Source organism: Enhydra lutris, unplaced genomic scaffold, assembly GCF_002288905.1.
Source record: "Enhydra lutris kenyoni isolate GAN:26980312 unplaced genomic scaffold, ASM228890v2 scaffoldscaffold2, whole genome shotgun sequence".
Lineage (NCBI taxonomy): Eukaryota > Metazoa > Chordata > Mammalia > Carnivora > Mustelidae > Enhydra > Enhydra lutris.
Genome location: NW_019154086.1, coordinates 86251103 through 86270279, shown reverse-complemented (window position 1 = coordinate 86270279; position 19177 = coordinate 86251103). Strand labels below are relative to the sequence as shown.

At 38.0% G+C, this 19177-nt stretch overlaps 1 protein-coding gene across 1 annotated transcript in view; it reads left to right on the top strand.

Annotated features, from left to right (window-relative positions):
* The window catches only part of LOC111146754 (SAM domain-containing protein SAMSN-1-like), a 29487-nt gene extending 14800 nt beyond the window's left edge, over positions 1-14687 (top strand). The window contains exons 4-6 of the mRNA XM_022502440.1: positions 872-1078; positions 2990-3140; positions 14089-14687. Coding sequence (XP_022358148.1) covers positions 872-1078; positions 2990-3140; positions 14089-14291 — 561 coding nt within the window. The 3' untranslated portion in view covers positions 14292-14687. The remainder of the gene's footprint in view (positions 1-871; positions 1079-2989; positions 3141-14088) is intronic.
* The last annotated feature ends 4490 nt before the right edge of the window (positions 14688-19177 follow it).

Genomic DNA, 19177 nt, shown 5'->3' with positions numbered 1-19177 from the left:
AACTGGCAGCCTGTAGCCAATTAGAGTCTTAGATGTGAATAAAGAAAAAGACCAACTGGTTTGTCCATCCTAATGTGCTTCTTTCATCCTATGACCCAAACACTGTTGTGAAGCTCAGGCTAAGTATTATCTTCTCTAAAATAATTCAGTAGCATAATTTGTCCTTGGTGCACACACACATACTTTTGTTACATATTTAGACGCACAAAGGTCTAATAGTTTCGTTATTTTAGAGGAATGCAATACTTTAGATGGTTTCTTTTTTACTGTAGATAAGTTTTTCAGATGAACTAGAATCATGGACAGAGATAGAGTTCTTTTTCTTTCCCTTCCCCATGTGGGAACCCCTCCAGGAATGATGGCTTGAGCTTTGCTATATATCTATTGCTTTGAGAAGATGAATGAAGAGGGCATCATTTTTTAGTTCAGACAACTGATTGCCAGTTGCTCTGGGAAGTTATTTAATGTTACATTCCTTTTCTATAATATTTAGAATTATAAAGATACCTTGTATATGTACCTAAGTAATGTGTCATGGGCATTAAATGATTCACTATATGCAAAAGTACTTTGTAAATTCCATTGTGCCGTACAAATACAAGTTCATAAATTGATATACCAAAACCATAAAGATGTCATCGAATGCATGTAGGACCTTTTCTTCAAGCTTGTTGAAGTGTTCTTCTTTATTACTAGCAAATAATTCCCTTGAACTTTTAAAGTAAATTTTCTCTTAGATTTATTTCTGCTATCAGTAACTTCCCTTATCATATTCCCTCATTATTCAAATTTCTGTGATTCCATTCTTTCTACTAATTGTCATAGCACCAAAGTTCTCTGAAAACTGATTGGTATATTTCTTTGTCTTTAGAAAGGAGACATCATAGACATTATCTGCAAAACGCCAATGGGGATGTGGACAGGGATGTTGAACAATAAGGTGGGAAACTTCAAATTTATTTATGTGGATGTCATCTCCGAAGAGGAAGCAGCCCCCAAGAAAATAAAGGCACACAGAAAGACTGGAAAGGAAAAACCCAAGACTCTGCAGGAGTTCCTAGAGAAGATTCACCTTCAGGTTAGCAAACCTGTGACCTATTTGATTCTGGTGCTATCTGGGTGGGATAACTAAGGAGAAAGGATCGGTGTTAAAAAATATAGGGCTTACAGCAAAGGAAAATCTGCTTTCCAAGAAGACTTCTTATTTCTCCTTTATTACTTTTATTACACAAGGACAGGTCTTGATATAACCTCCTTTGGACTAAACTCTAATGGTACTTAGCAGTGACAGTAGAGATTAATGTTGAGAAAGTGCTGTGAAAAATGAGAAATACCTAGGAGAATAAGAGGTCCAGAGAAAACATGTAAATGAGAATGATACAGAGAGTATGAGAGTAAAGGTAAAAATCCAGATAATTGAAAGGAAAATATGGAAAGAAAATTACATTTTCTGTAGGGCAAAGATCAAAAGCAAGTCAAGAGAAGATAACTAAATATAATTGTTTCAAAAGCAATTTGTTAGGAAATAGTGGTCATTAAGTCCCCATGATGATTATGTTAAGGAAATTGTGTTGTCTGTATTTATAATCCAATTATTTTCTTGTTATATTAGCAAAATTTTTATGAAATATCTACCTTGTTCAATGGTGTGTACATGCAATTTACCTAGCCTCACTCAATTTACTGTTTCGCAATCCATTTCTAATATTAATGCAGCAGTACTTTGAGAGTTTTCAAAACTCATCAAGGCAATAACCAATTAAACTTTCCTTAATTGTTTCTCCTGAATTACCTAGTTATTCTCCTGTCTGTAGACACATGACCTAGGCCTTCCTATATTACTTTTGGTGCCCCCACCCCAGATGGGGTACTGCTTGGATTAAGTACAAGTTTCAAACCTGCTTCTTCTTTTCGTGTGTTCTGTGACCTATGAGAAAACCAAGGTCTAAGGAAGTGAAATAACTTACTCAAGAACCCATAATCAAATGGTTATGTCAGAATGGGGACTTTGGTTTCTTGGTTCTAATTCAGTGCTCCTAAGAGACATCATTTTTAAAAGAAGTGGTACTTTTTCTTTCTCTCTCTTTCTCACTTAGATTTGGGGGGGGGGTGGTAAAGGGGCTGGCAGTTATTCCTGATTACTTAAAACTAAGGATATTGAAATGATGATCAAGTAAAATGGAAGGAAGTTTTGAGGAAGTTGTAAAGCGTTCAACTTCCCTTTGCATTTTTATTCTGTTAGAGAGAACAGAGGTTACGTAAATAACATACAGACTCAGAAATCAGAAGCCTGTGAATTTTAAATTAATACATATTGATGCAAATGATGGACAAACTATACATGCTGAGAAGAGAAAACTTTAGGGAAAATATTTTTCCCAACCACAGTGCTTTTATAACCACAGTGTTTGATAAAAACTTCTAATTAAATAGAAAGTCTGGAATTCCTTAGGTTTATAAAATGACGTTCACAAATGCTAAGTCTATTGTTCTGTGCCTGTTTCAAATTCATTTTTTAAACTATCCCAAGACGTTAGTGAGGGTAAATTATTTTTGCAAGCCAGCAAACAAGAAAAGATGTAGATTCAGAAATATTACTACAATTACTCTTTTAGAGGCATTTTATTGATAGACATAAGGACACGCTAGCTTTGTCGATTGAGCTATTTGAGAAGTGAAGAAATGCCAAGTGGGATGAATGATTCCGCTCTTTAATTGATCCATGATTTAGCACTACACGGCTTAAGGTAATTATTTCTTCTTTACATTTGTCCTTCCAGAAGGTGACAATTCTCCAACATACTCTTATAAATGCCCTAGAGTTCATATGTGGAGAACTAGTACAGAGTAAAATAAAGTTAAGCAAAAGTTCTGTCGGTGCCTTCGGTGTCCATATGCACTTCTACACTTTCTTTAAACCTAAAGAGAACTCAAAATAAAATATTTGAATCTGACTAGTTTATATTATACATATTTTTCTCCCCTATAGGAATATACCTCAACACTTTTACTCAACGGTTATGAGACCCTAGAAGATTTAAAAGATATAAAAGAGAGTCATCTCATTGAATTAAATATTAAAAACCCAGAAGACAGGATGAGATTACTATCAGCTGCTGAAAATCTCCTTGACGAAGAAAGTAAGTGTGCACCCCTACTTTTCTCCTTAGCTGAAAATCGCTGTTCAATGTAAATAGTAAAATTATTAAAAACAAAGCCCCAGTTTTGTTTACAGAGAATCCTATCAAGCATTCTTTTCCATAAAATAAGTATTTTCTTATTTATTTGGAAACAACAACTCCAGTCAAGTCTATAATTAGGAAGAGGACTTTTTTCCCTTCCTGGACTCAGAAAATGGAGAGACTTTTCTGGGCATCTTATTTAGAGTCTGCGGAGCTATTAATTTATCCACAAGAGGATGTCTGCATTCCCAAAGACTGAGGGAGTTAGAGACAAATATTTAGTGACAGCATGAGCCATTAGTGAGAAATGTCATATGCAACTTTTGTAGAACAGCGCCGAGCATGGCTCTAAGCTAATGAGCCTTCGCACCACACAGGAAAATTCATTTCATTACCATATAGTCACATCTTGTATGTGTTTATAGTATGCTTTCAAAACGTTGTAATAGCTTGCAAAAATATTCAGCACTCACTTTTATTATCTGAGATGGTTCTCTGTATTTGTAAGTATAAACTGAAGATAGAGTAATGCGTGCACATTCACTTACTAACTGGGTTTGTAAAGACAGGATAGCTTTTGGCGCTACCATTGCCCAGTATGAACACTCCTCTCCCTGAATCTGGTCCGGCTTCTGAAACCCTGAGCTCAGGACGTACCAACCTCCTCAAGGAATATTTTGTAAGAAGAAAGAGGGATGTAGTGACTTTTTTTTTTTAAGAATTTATTTATTTATTTGACAGAGAGAGATCACAAGTAGGCAGAGAGGCAGGCAGAGAGAGGAGGAAGCAGGCTCCCCGCTGAGCAGAGAGCCTGATGCAGGATTCGATCCCAGGACCCTGAGATCATGACCTGAGCCGAAGGCAGAGGCTTAACCCATTGAGCCACCCAGGTGCCCCGGGATTTAGGGACTTTTAAAGAAGAAAAAGAACTCAGATCATCTAATCCAGCTTTCTTGTTCAAAAATAATATTACTCATGATCATTAACTACTTTTTTGAACCTGTTCTCTGAGTCAAACTTTGAACCAAGATCTTTACACGTACGATCTTGTTTAATGTGCTCCATGGTTTTGCGAGTTAAGAGAGTACTGTCCCGTGTTTATAATGAGAAATGGAGATATAAGTGACTCGTCCAAGCTCACACACATAGTGAATTGTGGAGAGCCGGGACTGGTGTTTGTGATGCTACTCTACTTTCTACAAATAACAGCCCAGATGGAGAGCAAGGAGGAAAGTTGTATTTAGGACCCAGGCCTCCTGACTGTCTCTCAGTAGGTTTTCCCACATCCAGTCTCAAATGCTCCAAAATGGGCATAGTTACGCAGCACGTGTTTCTGCACTGGCCTTTTATCTAGCAGGAATAAATTTACTTTTTTGGAAACCACATCGCGCTTTATTCTTACTCGCTGTCTTGAGCGTGCATAGAGCTTTGTCCTTTCCAAAGAGCTTTTGCACGTACGGCTAATTTGACACCTGCAGAAGTTACCCCATTTTAGGTCCAGGCGTTCACGGGCGTTCTTTGATGTTGTGAGGAGAGGAGAGGGGGATGAGGTCACAGAGGCAGACAAAGGTCAAGCGTAAGAAGGCAGCCAGTTTCCTCAATAGTACAAGCCAAACAGTCCTGATCTGCGTAAACTGACGTAGCAGAATCTCTGGGGTAAATGAGGCAGTTTCTTTCACATCTTGTCGTTTCAAAATGTGGTTCCGCACTAAGTCATGTCAGGCTGAGAGACAGGCCCTGTAGATTTCCTGGAATTGGTAACGTGCAGTATCACTGTCAACACCCTCCAGAATAATTTGATGTTGAAGTGGAGGGAGGGAAAAGGGTATTTTTCGAGCATTTGTACATACATTGCTTTTCTTCGATAACACCATCTATATAGGGATTTTGTCCATTTCACAGATGAGAAAACATTTCAGAGATGAATTTCAAAGAGTCCAAAAACAGCTAGCTAAGTAGCAGAGCTGAAGTTTTAATCAGAGGCAGTCTGCTATAAAAATCCAAGTTCTTTCTTCCACACATGCAAACTGGCAAATATAGAAAGAACAATGAATATCTGAAAATTGAAGTTTTCTACTGTGCCAGCTTTCTCAGGAGCTTCAGTTCAGTTTTCCATCTCAGAAAGTGGAAGTTCATACGTAAGTGAGAACAGAAACCTTGCAACAACATTACTGCCTGCAAGGTTCAAGACAACTATGGCTGCATTGCAACAGGGCTGGTGGATAGGAAGGGCCAGAGAGTCTGGGTGAGAAAGGTTTTTAGCCATGAAAACAGTGATCAGTCTGGACCCACAGCAGGAAGATCGGTCCAGGGCTGGAGGCTTGGTCCGTGTGTAGTGTCGACTTAATTTCTTCATTCCCCCTCCCTCATCCCCCCTCTCCTTTCTATGTTAGTGAAAAAGTAATGACGTATAGATAACAACATATATGAGAGCTAGGTGCAGTTTGAAAAACCATCTGACCCAAGTGCTTCCTTTGCAAGAAGGGGAAACCAAAACCAGAGTAGCTAAGTAGCATTCTCAAGGTCACAAGTCTAAACCCAGGCTCCCACATCTATTAAAAACACATTCTACTGTACCCTGGAAACAAAACACAGTATCTCCAAAGCGTGATATAAAAAAGTACGAGTCCCCCAAATTATTTCCCTTATAAGACATTGGAAAATGGTATTTGAAGGTCACTAAAAGTTGATCATTTAACAATAGCCCGTAATGTACACATGGACACACACTGAGCCAAATGCTAGGGGATGAAAAATAGAAGAAAATGCCGATGCAACCAGTGTTTCTTGTCAACACGCAGCCCTGAGATTTTTCTTATTTTCATCTTACGGTCTAAAGTAGTATTAGAATATACATGTCAAAAAGATGCATACTGCATGTTAGGCTATCCTGACTGAAAGCTATTTATCTTATATGAAACTGCTTTGCTCAAGAAATAAAGAAGAATGACTTCTATTTGTTGATAAGATGGTGAGTTCTGATGATTCGGCCCCATGCTGCTGCGTGCATGCTTATTTTTATCTATTCTCTACTCTGTGAATCGTATCTCCTACAACCATGCTCAAGATTAAATGCACAACCTTCATGTACCTTGAATGATAAAGACCTTGAATATATGGTTATATAAAACTAAGATATTATTAAAAACAAATGCATGTCACAGTCATGGGTTAAAAATAGTTTTGTGTGTGTGTGTGTGTGTGTGTGTGTGTGTGTGTGTGTGTAAGAATGGAGCATGCAGATTGGCCAGGATTTTATTTATGCATTTGATCTTGATCATTGAAGATAGTTTGGGGAATGTCCATAAATTCCTAGTTTAAAGCTTCGTGCCTCTTAGATTGGGAACTGGAAAGTTTTGCTTTACCAACCCTCCAGTATAAAAATTGAGGAGAGTCTGGGGCGCCTGGGTGGCTCAGTGGGTTAAGCCGCTGCCTTCGGCTCAGGTCATGATCTCAGGGTCCTGGGATCGAGTCCCGCATCGGGCTCTCTGCTCAGCAGGGAGCCTGCTTCTCTCTCTCTGCCTGCCTCTCTGTCTACTTGTGTTCTCTGTCTGTCAAATAAATGAATAAAATCTTAAAAAAAAAAAAAATTGAGGAGAGTGGACACCTGTTTGCCGGGCAAGAGTTAAAACTTTGACATGATGGAGGAAAAACTGCAAGCCCCATGTGAGCCTTTAATACATCTGGAGGGACCAAGAGGGTAGGGGGAGTGGGACGGGGACCAAAACAGAAACCTAATACTTAGGGCAAGCAACTTTCCTTTTCTCTTAGGCCACAACAGATAGCGTTGTACCCACTCTGACCTTGAACACGAAAACTGGATTAAACTTTTCAGGCCACTGCTTGACAGGAGGTAAATTTGTTTCTCCTACAAGCTGATAGAAGGGCTGGTGAGTGGTGTTAGCGCTGATTACAGGATTACCTCTGGAGGAGGATAACGACTTTGGGGTTCTGCAATCCCGCCAAGGCCAATACCTGAACTTGAACTTGCTGAACTTGCTCCCGTGTTGCCTTAGAAGAGAGCAGAATTAGGTCATGGGCTCCCCCAGCTGGGAATCTAGATGAGGCTAGATGGGGAAGAAAAATTGGGGTGACGCTCGGCTTTTGAAGGAGCAAAAGAGCAGAATCTATTTATTTGGTGCACATTAGGCTTTCTCTATCACCTGAATTTTAAAATGGTTTGTCAATTTTAAACAATTTTAAAATTGTTTGAATAAAGATTCCCAGTAAGAAAAGAGAATGTGTGTGTGTCTGTGTGTGTTAGTGCATGTGTTGTTCATAAACACAACCTTCGGGACACCTTTGCCTTGCTAATAAATGCTTCTTGCAAATAATCAGAGAGTTAACTGCTATTAATAGTAAATATTTTCTCTTTATTCTGAACTCGTTCCTCTTTTCCCACATTTAGAGGCACTTTGATGTGTCTTAAAAGTGTGTCTATGAGAATGCGTACTATTGTCCTCAGGGAAAACATGTGATGGAACTATCTTGTTCTCCATAGAAGCACAGGAATAATTAAATTTTAAATCAGAGTTGGGGGGGGGGGGGAAGACTTAGTAACTGAAGGAGCAAACTGTCCTAGAAGCCACGAATCATGTATTTGAGGGAGCTGCAACCTTTTTTGTGGCACTCAGAGAAGAGGAGGGGGAAGGGCGGCCTGTGTGCCAGGCTGTTGGCACCAGCTGTGGTCACAGCAGCTCCACGTTGCTCAACTATCCCCAGTTGTGCCTTCCTGCCTGCCTACCTGCCTAAAAGGACGCAGGGCAAGAGGCAGGTCCCAGCCAGGAGCCTGGAGCATGAGCTGCCAGCAGGGGAGATCTGCAGCGACGCCGAGCAGCAGTCCAGCAGTTGGCCTGACAGCGCGCCAGGGTAGCCTGGTGCCCCAGCCCCTGACATGCAGGCCTGGTGTTTCCAACCCACCTGCCATATGATTGGAATCTAGATTCCAGAAGCGTGCAGCTTTGAAGAAATGCAGGCTAATCATCTGCATACACGCAGTAGAGAAGGCACACGGGCATCTCACGTTTATGTATTTATAAATATGTATTATATATATATCTCTCTAGTTGTAGCCGTTTAGCTTTATGCAATTCAGTTTCTTCAGATTTCTTTTTTGTTTTACCCAAATTAAATCTTGGGGGGGGGCACCGCAAAATTTAACTTACGATTGATGCCGTATTCCATATAACACAAAAAATAAAATGAAATGTAAATATTTTTAATCTTCTATCAGAGAACAGTGCCCAGAGTGGAGAGGCCATAGAATTGTCACCTCAGTCACCTAAGGCACTTGTAATGCACTTGTTTTTATATTGCACTATGATGGTGCGCTAGGGGTTCTTTGTAATGATTACCCTGGTCAAATCTTCTGTTACCACTTGCCTTCCCCAAAGCCCCTCCCACTGTGCTTTGCATTGAGTAGGTGGTTTACAGATGCTTGTAGAATGAAAAACAGCAACGACAACAACAACAAACAAAAACACCTAGCAACAACAAAACAACAAAATCTTGCAGAATGAATTAACACGGAGGGAATAAAGAGATTTGTAAATCATAGGGAAGCTTTTTTCTGATTATAAACCTCTAGTCCCTAGCAATCCCGCCTCACAGATAAAAGTTTTTGTAGTAGGCAGATGGGTGTTGGTTTGGGTTTTTAAGATCTATGTTGTGTGTATGCTCACTGTGCATGCCTGTGTATATTCAAGAGTGTAAATGAGTACATCTCTAGAGGATAATAATGTAAAACCTATCAAAGTTTGAGATGTACATACTTTTGTATCCAGAAATTCCAGTTTTAGGAATTTGATGAACTTCAACATACAAGTGCTAAAACTGCGAGTTAAACTATTACTACTTCTAAAGCGTGAACTTCCATCAGTAATTGATTTGTTAAATTAATTAGTATATGCAAACAAGGTCCTACAAAGATACTAAGAGAATATAATGCATACTGACATAAAAATATGTTTAAAACGGGACACCTGCATGGTTTAGTCAGTTAAGTGTCTGCCTTTGGTTCAGGTCATGATCCCAGGGTCCTGAGATCCAGCCCCGCATCAGGCTCTCTGCTCAGCGGGGAGCCTGCTTCCCTCTCTCTCTCTGCCTGCCTCTCTGCCTACTTGTGATCTCCCTCTCTGTGTCATATAAATAAATAAAATCTTAAAAAAAGAAAAAAAGATGCAAAGAGAGATGTTCAAAAACAGGGAGTGTCATTTCAACTCCTATTTTCTCATGACCTCAGGAAAACAAGAGCAACTGGTGGTTATTCCATGAAGGGATTCCTGTTTTCCATTTGTTGTTTTTCCAAATGACATGAATACCAAAAAGTCATTATTATAAAACTAACACGTTCAGGTGATTTAAGGATGTGCTTAAGATGAAATCAGAAATAACCTAGAGTTGCGCCATATTGTCTGCTGAATGGTCCTCCTTGAACAACACTGCCTCTGGACAAATAAATACAGCCATAGATACCTAGAGAATGTCTGAGTTTTGTTCTGAGTGACCCAAGTGGGGCTCCAACATGAAGCTGGGGTTTTGAGCAATCCTCAGAGAGGATGACATAGGCTTGGTTTTGCCTCTTGGAAGATGGCACCAGGAGAGAAGAAGGGGACAATAATTCAAAGAGCCAAGAGATATCTTCATTTGAATTTCAACAAAATTTCTTATTTGATCTTTAATACCTATTTCCTTTAATTAACCTAAACATCACAATCTTTTTATTTAAAAAATTGCTTACTGAGCACTTGCATTGGCCAGGCATTTTCTTATGCCCTGTAGATTGCATTATTTTATAGTTTCCCCAAAGAAACAGGAGCCTAAAGAAACAAAAGCTTCATACATAAGGCACACAAGACAGTAAAATCAAAATCTGGAATATTTGCGTGAAGAAAGTTGAGAAAGAAACCTATGTCAATATAGGACAGATTTCTTTCTTTTGGATATGAGAAATTTTTCCCAGAATTAGGATTTAGTTTGAATTCTTTAAAGCTTTCTTCACATTTAATATAATTGAAATTGCCTATATTTAATTAATTAAATGTCACAATTCCAATATAATTATTTTATGAATAATTTTATTAGCTGTCTTCTCTTTTAATCACCATGCCACTTTTTATCTTTATCGATGACTATCTTAAAATGTTGAGCCACGGGCTTTACATGATTCCATAAAAATCCGGGTAAGAAATAAAATATTTTAATATTCAAATGAGTTCTTTATGACAAAATATTTCCTAAATAATTTCCTCTTAACCTAATTATTCTTAACCTTAACTTAACCTAATTTTATTCTCATGATATAGAGTACAGAAATGTCTGGGGTTGCTTTCTGGCCTTCTGATGATGTCTGCTCTTAGCTGCCAGCAACGAGACACCCTTTTTCAAATTATGTAATAATTCTCCAATATACCTAGATTTGAAAATGTATAGCCTTTGGAAGATTAGCAAACCATGCAGGGGCTTTACTGAAAAACTATACCATCTTAATTTTTTGTTGTTTTTTAATTGAAATATAAGACATTATAGGTGATGTGAGAAATATAGAGAAAATCTATCTAAAATGTTAACACTTTCATTTGTGAATTATAAGCATAAGTCTGTTGGTCTTCAAATAATTTTAGTAATAGAATACTTAATCATATAGATTGTTCTTTTTAACTTAACATATTATCAGAAACATTTTGATATAAAAAAAGATGCATTCATATCTCATATGGTAAGTCTGTAATTTTGGAGGCAAACTGTTTCTTATTCCAATGTGTTATTTGCCTGGTTAGCTCAGATGATTGGACCATGGGCCAAAACTGATGAAGGTTATAGTTTCAATTTCTAGGTAGGTCAGTTAGCTTTACTCTGTTTCATGGCCACATGAAGGGACTAAATGACTTAGAAAGAAAATGTGGACATAATAGCCTGAATTTATCCCCTGTGCTGGAAAAAGTACCCATAGTACAAGACCTAGGTTTGTGCCAATCTGGAAGTCATTAGCGTCAGGACGGAAAAAACAACAACAAAAAATAAAGCAAGAGAAGAAAAACCCTGACCCCCCCCCCCCAAACACAAAAACTGAATGCTATATAGCTTTCATTTCCATAATATAACATAAAGACCTGCCTTTTCTTTTTATAGTTAGAGTCAAGGGGCTCCAGCTGATCACCTGCCTAAAATTATTGCAAGCCTGGTGGGAAGCATTCAAGGAGGCATAGTCATGTTTTCATTTCACTAGGAAATCATTTAGCAAATTACTGCTGTCCTGTAAATTGCTGTGCTGCGTAACTTTCATACTGAGAAACTATTTCCCTTTTTCCATAAAAATTGCAGAGAAAAGGTTCCTATAATAAATAAACCGTATTTAAAACAAACCAATTCCCAGAATTTTGGGACGGTGATAGAGCACTTCTCAGGTGAAAATAAAAACAAATACATTTTATTACCAATATTTGAAAACTATATATTCTCTGTTAAAGTCAGATTTTCATTTATTGTTTGTTTACTTTGTTACCCTTTGAGGGGAATGGAGAGAGGCTTCTGAAGACAAAATAACAAGCTAAGTACTTATTTTTGGAAAGAAAAAGAACTAAGTTTGGAAATCAGAGCTCTTTAAGCCCAAATCTTATATCTTGAAGAGAGTCCCACAATCAGTAATCAGCCTAAATAGAACACGGTATTGGGAGCAATTTTTACTATGCCAAGTTCTGTCTAAAATGTCGGTCTGAAGGGAAATAACTTAGTTCTTTTAATTTTGTGTCGAGGTGATAGGCCCAAATATAATCTGGAGAAAGATGGCCTAGGATCACATTCCAAGTATGGTAAACCCTGCTGATGTAGCAGTAAGCATTACAAAAGGACTAATTTCTCTGGCCTTTTCCAGAAGCACTTGGATAATGAAACACAGAGCTGGTTCTTCCACTTCAGTGGCAAGAAGACGGAAAAGCAGAGTCAGGGGAGAAATCTTTCCTTCAGAGAAAGAGGTCCCATTTCAGTGCTGTCTTTTTGTAAGAAAGCTTTGGAAACAAAATTGAATGACTGATATTCACAAACACTAATGGATATTAAGAAGTTTCACTCTAAACTTAAAGGTTGCTAAGACTAATAAAGAGAAAATGCTTCATGGTGGCTAAAATTTTTAAACAGTCACATTCGATGCATAGTAAAAGTAAAGGTCCTGATATCTAGAACTTGTTATAACATCACTGGACTTAAATAACTGATACTTGAGTCCACAGTTTAAAAATGTTGTGCAAACAGGGAGAAGATTCAGAAGAATGGCCTAAGCGTGGTTTTATTGTTGCAAATTAAAGCTTTGAGGAAAAGAGTAAAAGAACTGTTATGATTCAGTTTGAAGATGAGTCGACGAAAATGATCTTTATCATTTTTTCCCAATCTTTCTCAACCTGTGTTCCTCATCTAAACCACAGAGTACAAAAACTAATGTGACTCTTTTCTCAGTTCTTCTGTGGATGGTACATAAAAGAGTACCATTCTAGATCCATTGAGGAGATGTGAATTCATTACATACAAGGCTGCCTTCGGGCACCACGACTCAATTCTCTCTTGTAAAGGATGTTGATAACAATTGGATACACAGTAGAACATAATGTTGGCAAGATATCTGAAGCCTAGAAAATGCACTTAAAGAAGCGGGTTATCTGTAGACAAGATAAAGGGTGGATTTCCTAAAGCTAAATGACTTAGCATTTTACTTTTATAGAGTCTGTTGAGGAAAATTACAGTTTCCTTCTTCCAGGATTTTGGAGCTGGGATTTATTTTCTTCTCACCAGAATAGGATGAAGTGCGTAGTCTCTGAAGGCGGAGGTCTTGTCCCGCCCTGCAATGGGTGCGTTTGGTTCTTCCCAAGTGGAGTTATTCAAATGTCTAACATGGAGAAACTCTGAGGGTAGAAGGGGTAAGAACTAGGTATGCTGATAGGGCTGATGGGTAGTGGCCTGAGATACATCTCCTCCCCAAGGAACCCATCTCATGATGCGGGGAAGGACACATTTACCCGTTTCAGGGAAGTCAAGGAAAGAAACTTGACGTTGACCAAGAGAACTCTGACGGTAAAGGCTTCTTGAGAAGATTAGAACTTCATAGTCCTGCCTAGGTTCTTCAAAATATCTTTCGTGACATCTCTAGTATTAATTTTTTTTTCAAAGAAAATGTCTGTTGAATCTAGACTACTGACTTGATAACACAGTTACCAATCTGAATATAAATAATTGTTCTTCAGAATTATAAAGATGTAGAAGACAAACTAAATAAGGCAGAGTCAACGAAAATGGTGGTGTCTTACTATCTAAAAGCAACCTGGTTTCTATGTTGATTTTTCTGGTGAACGCAGACATGGGAAAATTCCAAATACTTTTTAAGGTTTTTTTTAGTTAAATTCCAAGTAATTGAAGTCCTACTATCTGTTGTTGCCCAGAGAGATATTTTATTCATGACTCCACGTTATCATGATTCTAGAACTGTCCACAAAGATCACTATTGAGTTGGATTATACATTTAAACTACAAATGACTTTTTCTAATGTTACTTTAAGGAGTATTTGGACAAGGCATCAGTCAAACTGTGGATACAATCTGCTTTCTCTGGCAACTTATCATTAATGTAAAATGAGAGTCCATATTGATCTTCGCTTATGTAAGCAGTTCACATGAATTCCATGAAACTGCAAGTGAGCAGAAAAAAAAAAAAGGCAAACTTTGTCTTCTAGGAAAGCAGGGCTTGAATATTTGAGTGCAAATATCTCTTTTATAATAAACAAATATATTGTTTACTCACGGAAGTTTCAAATGTAATGAAGTCAAGGTTGGTACAGTTAAAATAGCTCAAAGACGAATGAGTACATGAATAAAACTTGTTTTGCCTTCTCCTAAATGCTGCCCTCTTTTCCATTTACAGCTATTCAAGAGCAAGAAGATGAATCTGTGCCCCTATCCTTAAGCCCAGACAACTCCTTAAATAAGTCACAGTTAGACGACTGCCCAAGGGACTCTGGTTGTTATATCTCATCAGAAAATTCAGATAATGGCAAAGAAGATCTGGAGTCTGAAAATCTCTCTGACATGGTACGGAAGATTACTATCACAGAGCCAAGTGACTGAACACACATTCTCAACTATATATGTACAAATGCATTCCATTTTAACTCTACTTGAACTAAAAGATCAAATAAATGGGAGAGAAAGAAAACATTTGGCAATACAACCTAAAGAGAAAGTGTTTTAATCTGAATGATTTTATATAAAAGTTCATGTCTCTAACATTCCCAATTATTGTAAATAGTATGTATATTTATTATTTTAAATGCTACATGTTAATATTTCACTTGCCTATATTAGAAAAGGCATAGTATAAGTCTTTGATATGTGTGACATAAGCTATATTCAGCTTTGTTTAAGTGTGAAATGATAAATTCTGCAGGAAAAAAACTCCTCTTTTTTTCATACCTGTTGGTTTTGCATTTGTGTCTATTATTCAATAAATAGTAATGAACCATTTGTCTGTTTAACCAACTGTCCAAGCAGCATTCACACTCATTTTTATACTTAATGGGAAAGCGTGAGTTAATACTGGAGACATTTTATCCTGATCCACAGTGGAGTTTTAGAAATTATTTTTTGCTAATTTCTTCACTGTTATCTGGTATAAAAGTAGAGATAACAAGATATTGTTGACTCTCGTTGAGTAAAATGAATTTTAATAATTGTACAGATGTTTCATCTTTAATTGTAAATATTTTTAATTGTGAAATACCTTAATTTTAAATAATAAAAATAACTATGTGCATTTGCTATTTTCCAGACTACTAGTACTTAAATGTATTTTTATATTAGACCTCTAGACAAAATATCTATTACCAGAAGTTTTATAGTCTGTCTGATATACAGCATATATATGTGTATACGTATATACACACATATATATATGATTCCCAAATGAATTACCTCACTTCCATCTGTCTCCTGAACCCCAGGTCTGTGTTATCCGACTTCCTGAACACTTCTATGTATTAGTCAGCTCAGTCTGCCATAATAAAATATCATAGACTGGGTGGCTTAAACAACAGAAACTTATTTTGTTAGAATTCTGAAGTCCAAAAGTTCAGGATCATGTTGCAGCATGGCTGGATTCTAATGAGAGTTCTTCCTGGCTCACAGACAGCTGCCTTCTCACCATATCCTCACACGTCAGAGATAGCAAGCTTTCCGGTGATTTTTCTTAGAACGGCACTGATCCAATCACGAAGGCCCCACCTTCACATCCTCATTTAAGCCTAATTATCTCCCCAAAACACCATCTACAAATACCATATATGGGGGGCTAATGCTTCAACATTCTAATTTGTGGGGAAAGGAGTCCAACATAGGACTCTAGAAGCTTCAGATCAACATAGCCAAATCTCTGACTTTTCTCTACAAATTTGTCTCTGCTTTTTTATTCCAAACAAAGCTCTTTCTTTAATGATGCCAATACCCAACCAGTTACCCCAAACAGAAAATCATTTCTCATATCATCTCATATATACCCTTCTCATAGATTCAATTCTCACAGATTCAGTATGTAATCAAGTCCTACCTCTAGAAGTGCTTTGCCATTCATGACTTTCTAACCCTTCCTATGGTTGCTGTCTTGCTTTGGAACCTCATGAGCTCATTTATGAAATAGTGCAATAGCTTTCCAACTGACCCCTATTCTACCAGTGCCCTACCTTTTAATCCATCCTCCACCCAGCCTCCAGAAAGGTCCAACATGTAAATCAAATCATGACTTCCAGCTTCAAGTTGTTTTTTGTTTTGTTTTGTTTTATAGCTCCTCACTCTCTTCAGTATAATTTTTGAACTTTTTTCCAGGGTATATAAGGTTCTTCTCAACCACTTTTGACCTACCCTATGAATCATATCTTTCCTCCCCCTCCTCTTACTCTACACTCTCTATAATCTACTTGCAATTCCACAAATTCACAATTTCTTTTGGGACTTCTCTTATGCTATTTATTTTCCTGGAGTGGTTCCTATTTTTTTTACATCCAAGAGTCTCCCTTTGTTTTCTGTTTTAAGATTCATCACAAAAGTCACTTACTCTGTGAAGCCTTCCATGATTTCCTTTGGTTTTCTCCTCTGGGTTTCCTTAGCAACTTGTATTTCTGTTGGTCATAGCACTTTATTATACTTTATCTATTTCAGAGGCACTTATCTTTCCACAAGACCACGATCTCCTTGTGACAGCTTTGTAATCTGGTGCCTGGTATTAGACCTGTACAGAGTGGGCATTTAGGAAGCATTTGCTGGAGGGCAACGAATATAATAATTATTCCCATATAATGGATTCTGTATTTATATCTAAATCAATGTACTTAGTCTATAGGTAAATACCTTCCAAAGTGATCTAAACATTTCTTTAATAAATAAAACACAATACCTTAGGAAAAATCAGGAAACACAAAGTATTATTTCGAATGCTGGGAGACATTATTACACTGTTAATTTCTAGTATATTTTTCCAGATCCATGAGATTTACTCCCAAATGCAGTGCCCAGGTCAGGAGTAAATCACATGCCTACGCCTATCCTTCCCCTCCACAGCAGGAAATAGTGTTTCAATTTCAAATTTCCAACATGCTGCCTCCATCCTGGTCCTGCTCCTGACTATGGCTACAACTCTAAATAGATTATTCTAGGACACAGCACAGCCTCTGACCATAATTTTTAAACTTTAATCAACCTGCTGCCTCAGGGAATTCTAGAGCGTACGGCTTCTTTATGAGGACAGCAAGAAATTTGTAGGTTAGGAAGCATGTGAGGAACTGTTTGATTGTAAAATGGTAGAAATCACTGGTGAAGCTTACCCAGCCACAGTTTCTTTTCCTTCAAAATAAAGATCTGGTACCCAGTTCGAGGATTTAGGGAAATGCTTTTGAGTAGAAGTGCTGCAAAGGCCTTGAGGAGGCTGAGGAAGAGGAAGAGAGACTGGATTCCTACAAAGAAAGAAGGAGAGAGAAGTGGAAACACCATGAGGTTCAAGTTGCCAAAAGGACGGCCCCATCACATAGCACAGTGCTGAAAAGGACACCTGTAGCAAAAGCATATCTCACACTAAAGGAACCCTGCGGCCCTTGATTTTACCTGTTGGATCCCTGCTGCTCGCTTTCCTTGGGTTTTTCTCTCGACCATGCAAGCTGGATAAAGAGAAGTAAAAAGGCTAGACGTAGTTCAGCCAAGGTTGTAAGGTAGTTGAAAGACTTAGACTTTTGGCTGCTTTTGACTAGGAGACAGACAGGAGTCTTAGCCTTTCAAGAGTGGATGGGAAGGTGGTTAGAAAGTGACATTTTCATGGCTCCCAGATGGCTTTGTGTTTCCAGGTTGAAATGTGGTGAGAGTCCTGGTCTCAATCATTTCTTTATTCACACAACAATTCTGAGACATGGAACGCATATGCTGCCCAAGACTATGCCAATGAAAGCCTCTGGATCATAGAATCTGCACGAAGATCTTGCCACAGCCTGTCACTGAATAAGCTGTCTCTCGGTACAGAAAGATTGTAAAACTGTCCTGGGATGCCGTGATTGCTCTGATCCCAAGAACATCTTATGTTTACAAATTCAAGTGTGTGGTGAAAGTATGCCTAGTTAGAGAAATTTTAATCCAGATAAATGGATAAAATCTCCATAATACGTTTTTTGTTAAGAACAAAAATGAACTCTTTTAAATTCTGCCCCCCTTGATTCTATTGCCGATACAAGTACCAATATATTTTCACTCTGAAATTTGTTATCAGAAGCTTTTCTTTTTTATCAATTAAATTTCCAAGATAGTTAATAAAATAACTCTTAAAACTTCTAAAATGATAGTCAGCTCAAGATTATCAGGTTTTAGACAACATCTAATTCACTGAGGTTAGTCAAGCGCCCTGCAACTTCCTGAGTGAGGCCAAATTGATGACATGCTGACATTTCATGTTGAGAAACTTCCGTTACAAGCCTAAGTTCTGAGAAAAATAATATGAAGAAATTGTAGATACTCTGTCACACCACACACGCACACTCTTCCATCCCCTCCACACCATCAAAGAAAACCGTTCGACTAATCAGGACGCACAGGATGTCATGCTAGAATTATGTAAAGGTTGAGACAAAAATGAATAGGAACTAAATATAGGTAAAAGAACAGCAGTTTCTAAAATATGACCAGGTTTCCTGGTTACCGAAATAAGATAAAAGGAACCCTTACTTTAGGCTACCCCCTATCCTACCACTGAATTCATCTGATCACATCCAACGTTGACCTAGAGGTCTGGTTTGAGCACTGTGCGACTTTGTGTAAGTCACGTAGCCTCTGAGCTTAGGTTTTTTGGGTTTTCTTATCCTCTATGAAATATAATACTAACATTTCATATTTCTGTGCTGCTTAAATGAGATAATGTACACAAAACATTCAGCACAGTGCATGTCACGTGAATAAAAACTGATATCTGAACACAAAATGAAAGCAGTGCACATGTTACCATAATACAGGCCTGGGCGTGTAGTGATTTGAAATTCTTCAGACACCGATTGTCTGAGGGCTAGGATAACCGTGTTGTGCCACAGCAGTGAGAATCAGCGGATTTAACAGAACCTCACAGATAATGACCATTTTGTCAGGACAGAATATTTCTTTGTCGGGTTCTGATAGATTAGAAAGAGGCCATGTTGTATTTAGTTTTGATTCCTCACACTTGAGGTTATATAATAATAATATAAAAATAATCATTTTTTTAAAGATTTTATTTATTTATTTGACAGACAGAGATCACAAGTAGGCAGAAAGGCAGGCAGAGGGAGAGGGGGAAGCAGGCTTCCTGCGAGCAGAGAGCCTGATGTGGGGCTCGATCCCAGGACTCTGAGATCATGACCTGAGCTGAAGGCAGAGGCTTTAACCTACTGAGCCACCCAGGCACCCCAGGAATAATCGTTTTTAAAGACCAAACAATTTGAGTATATAAATAACTG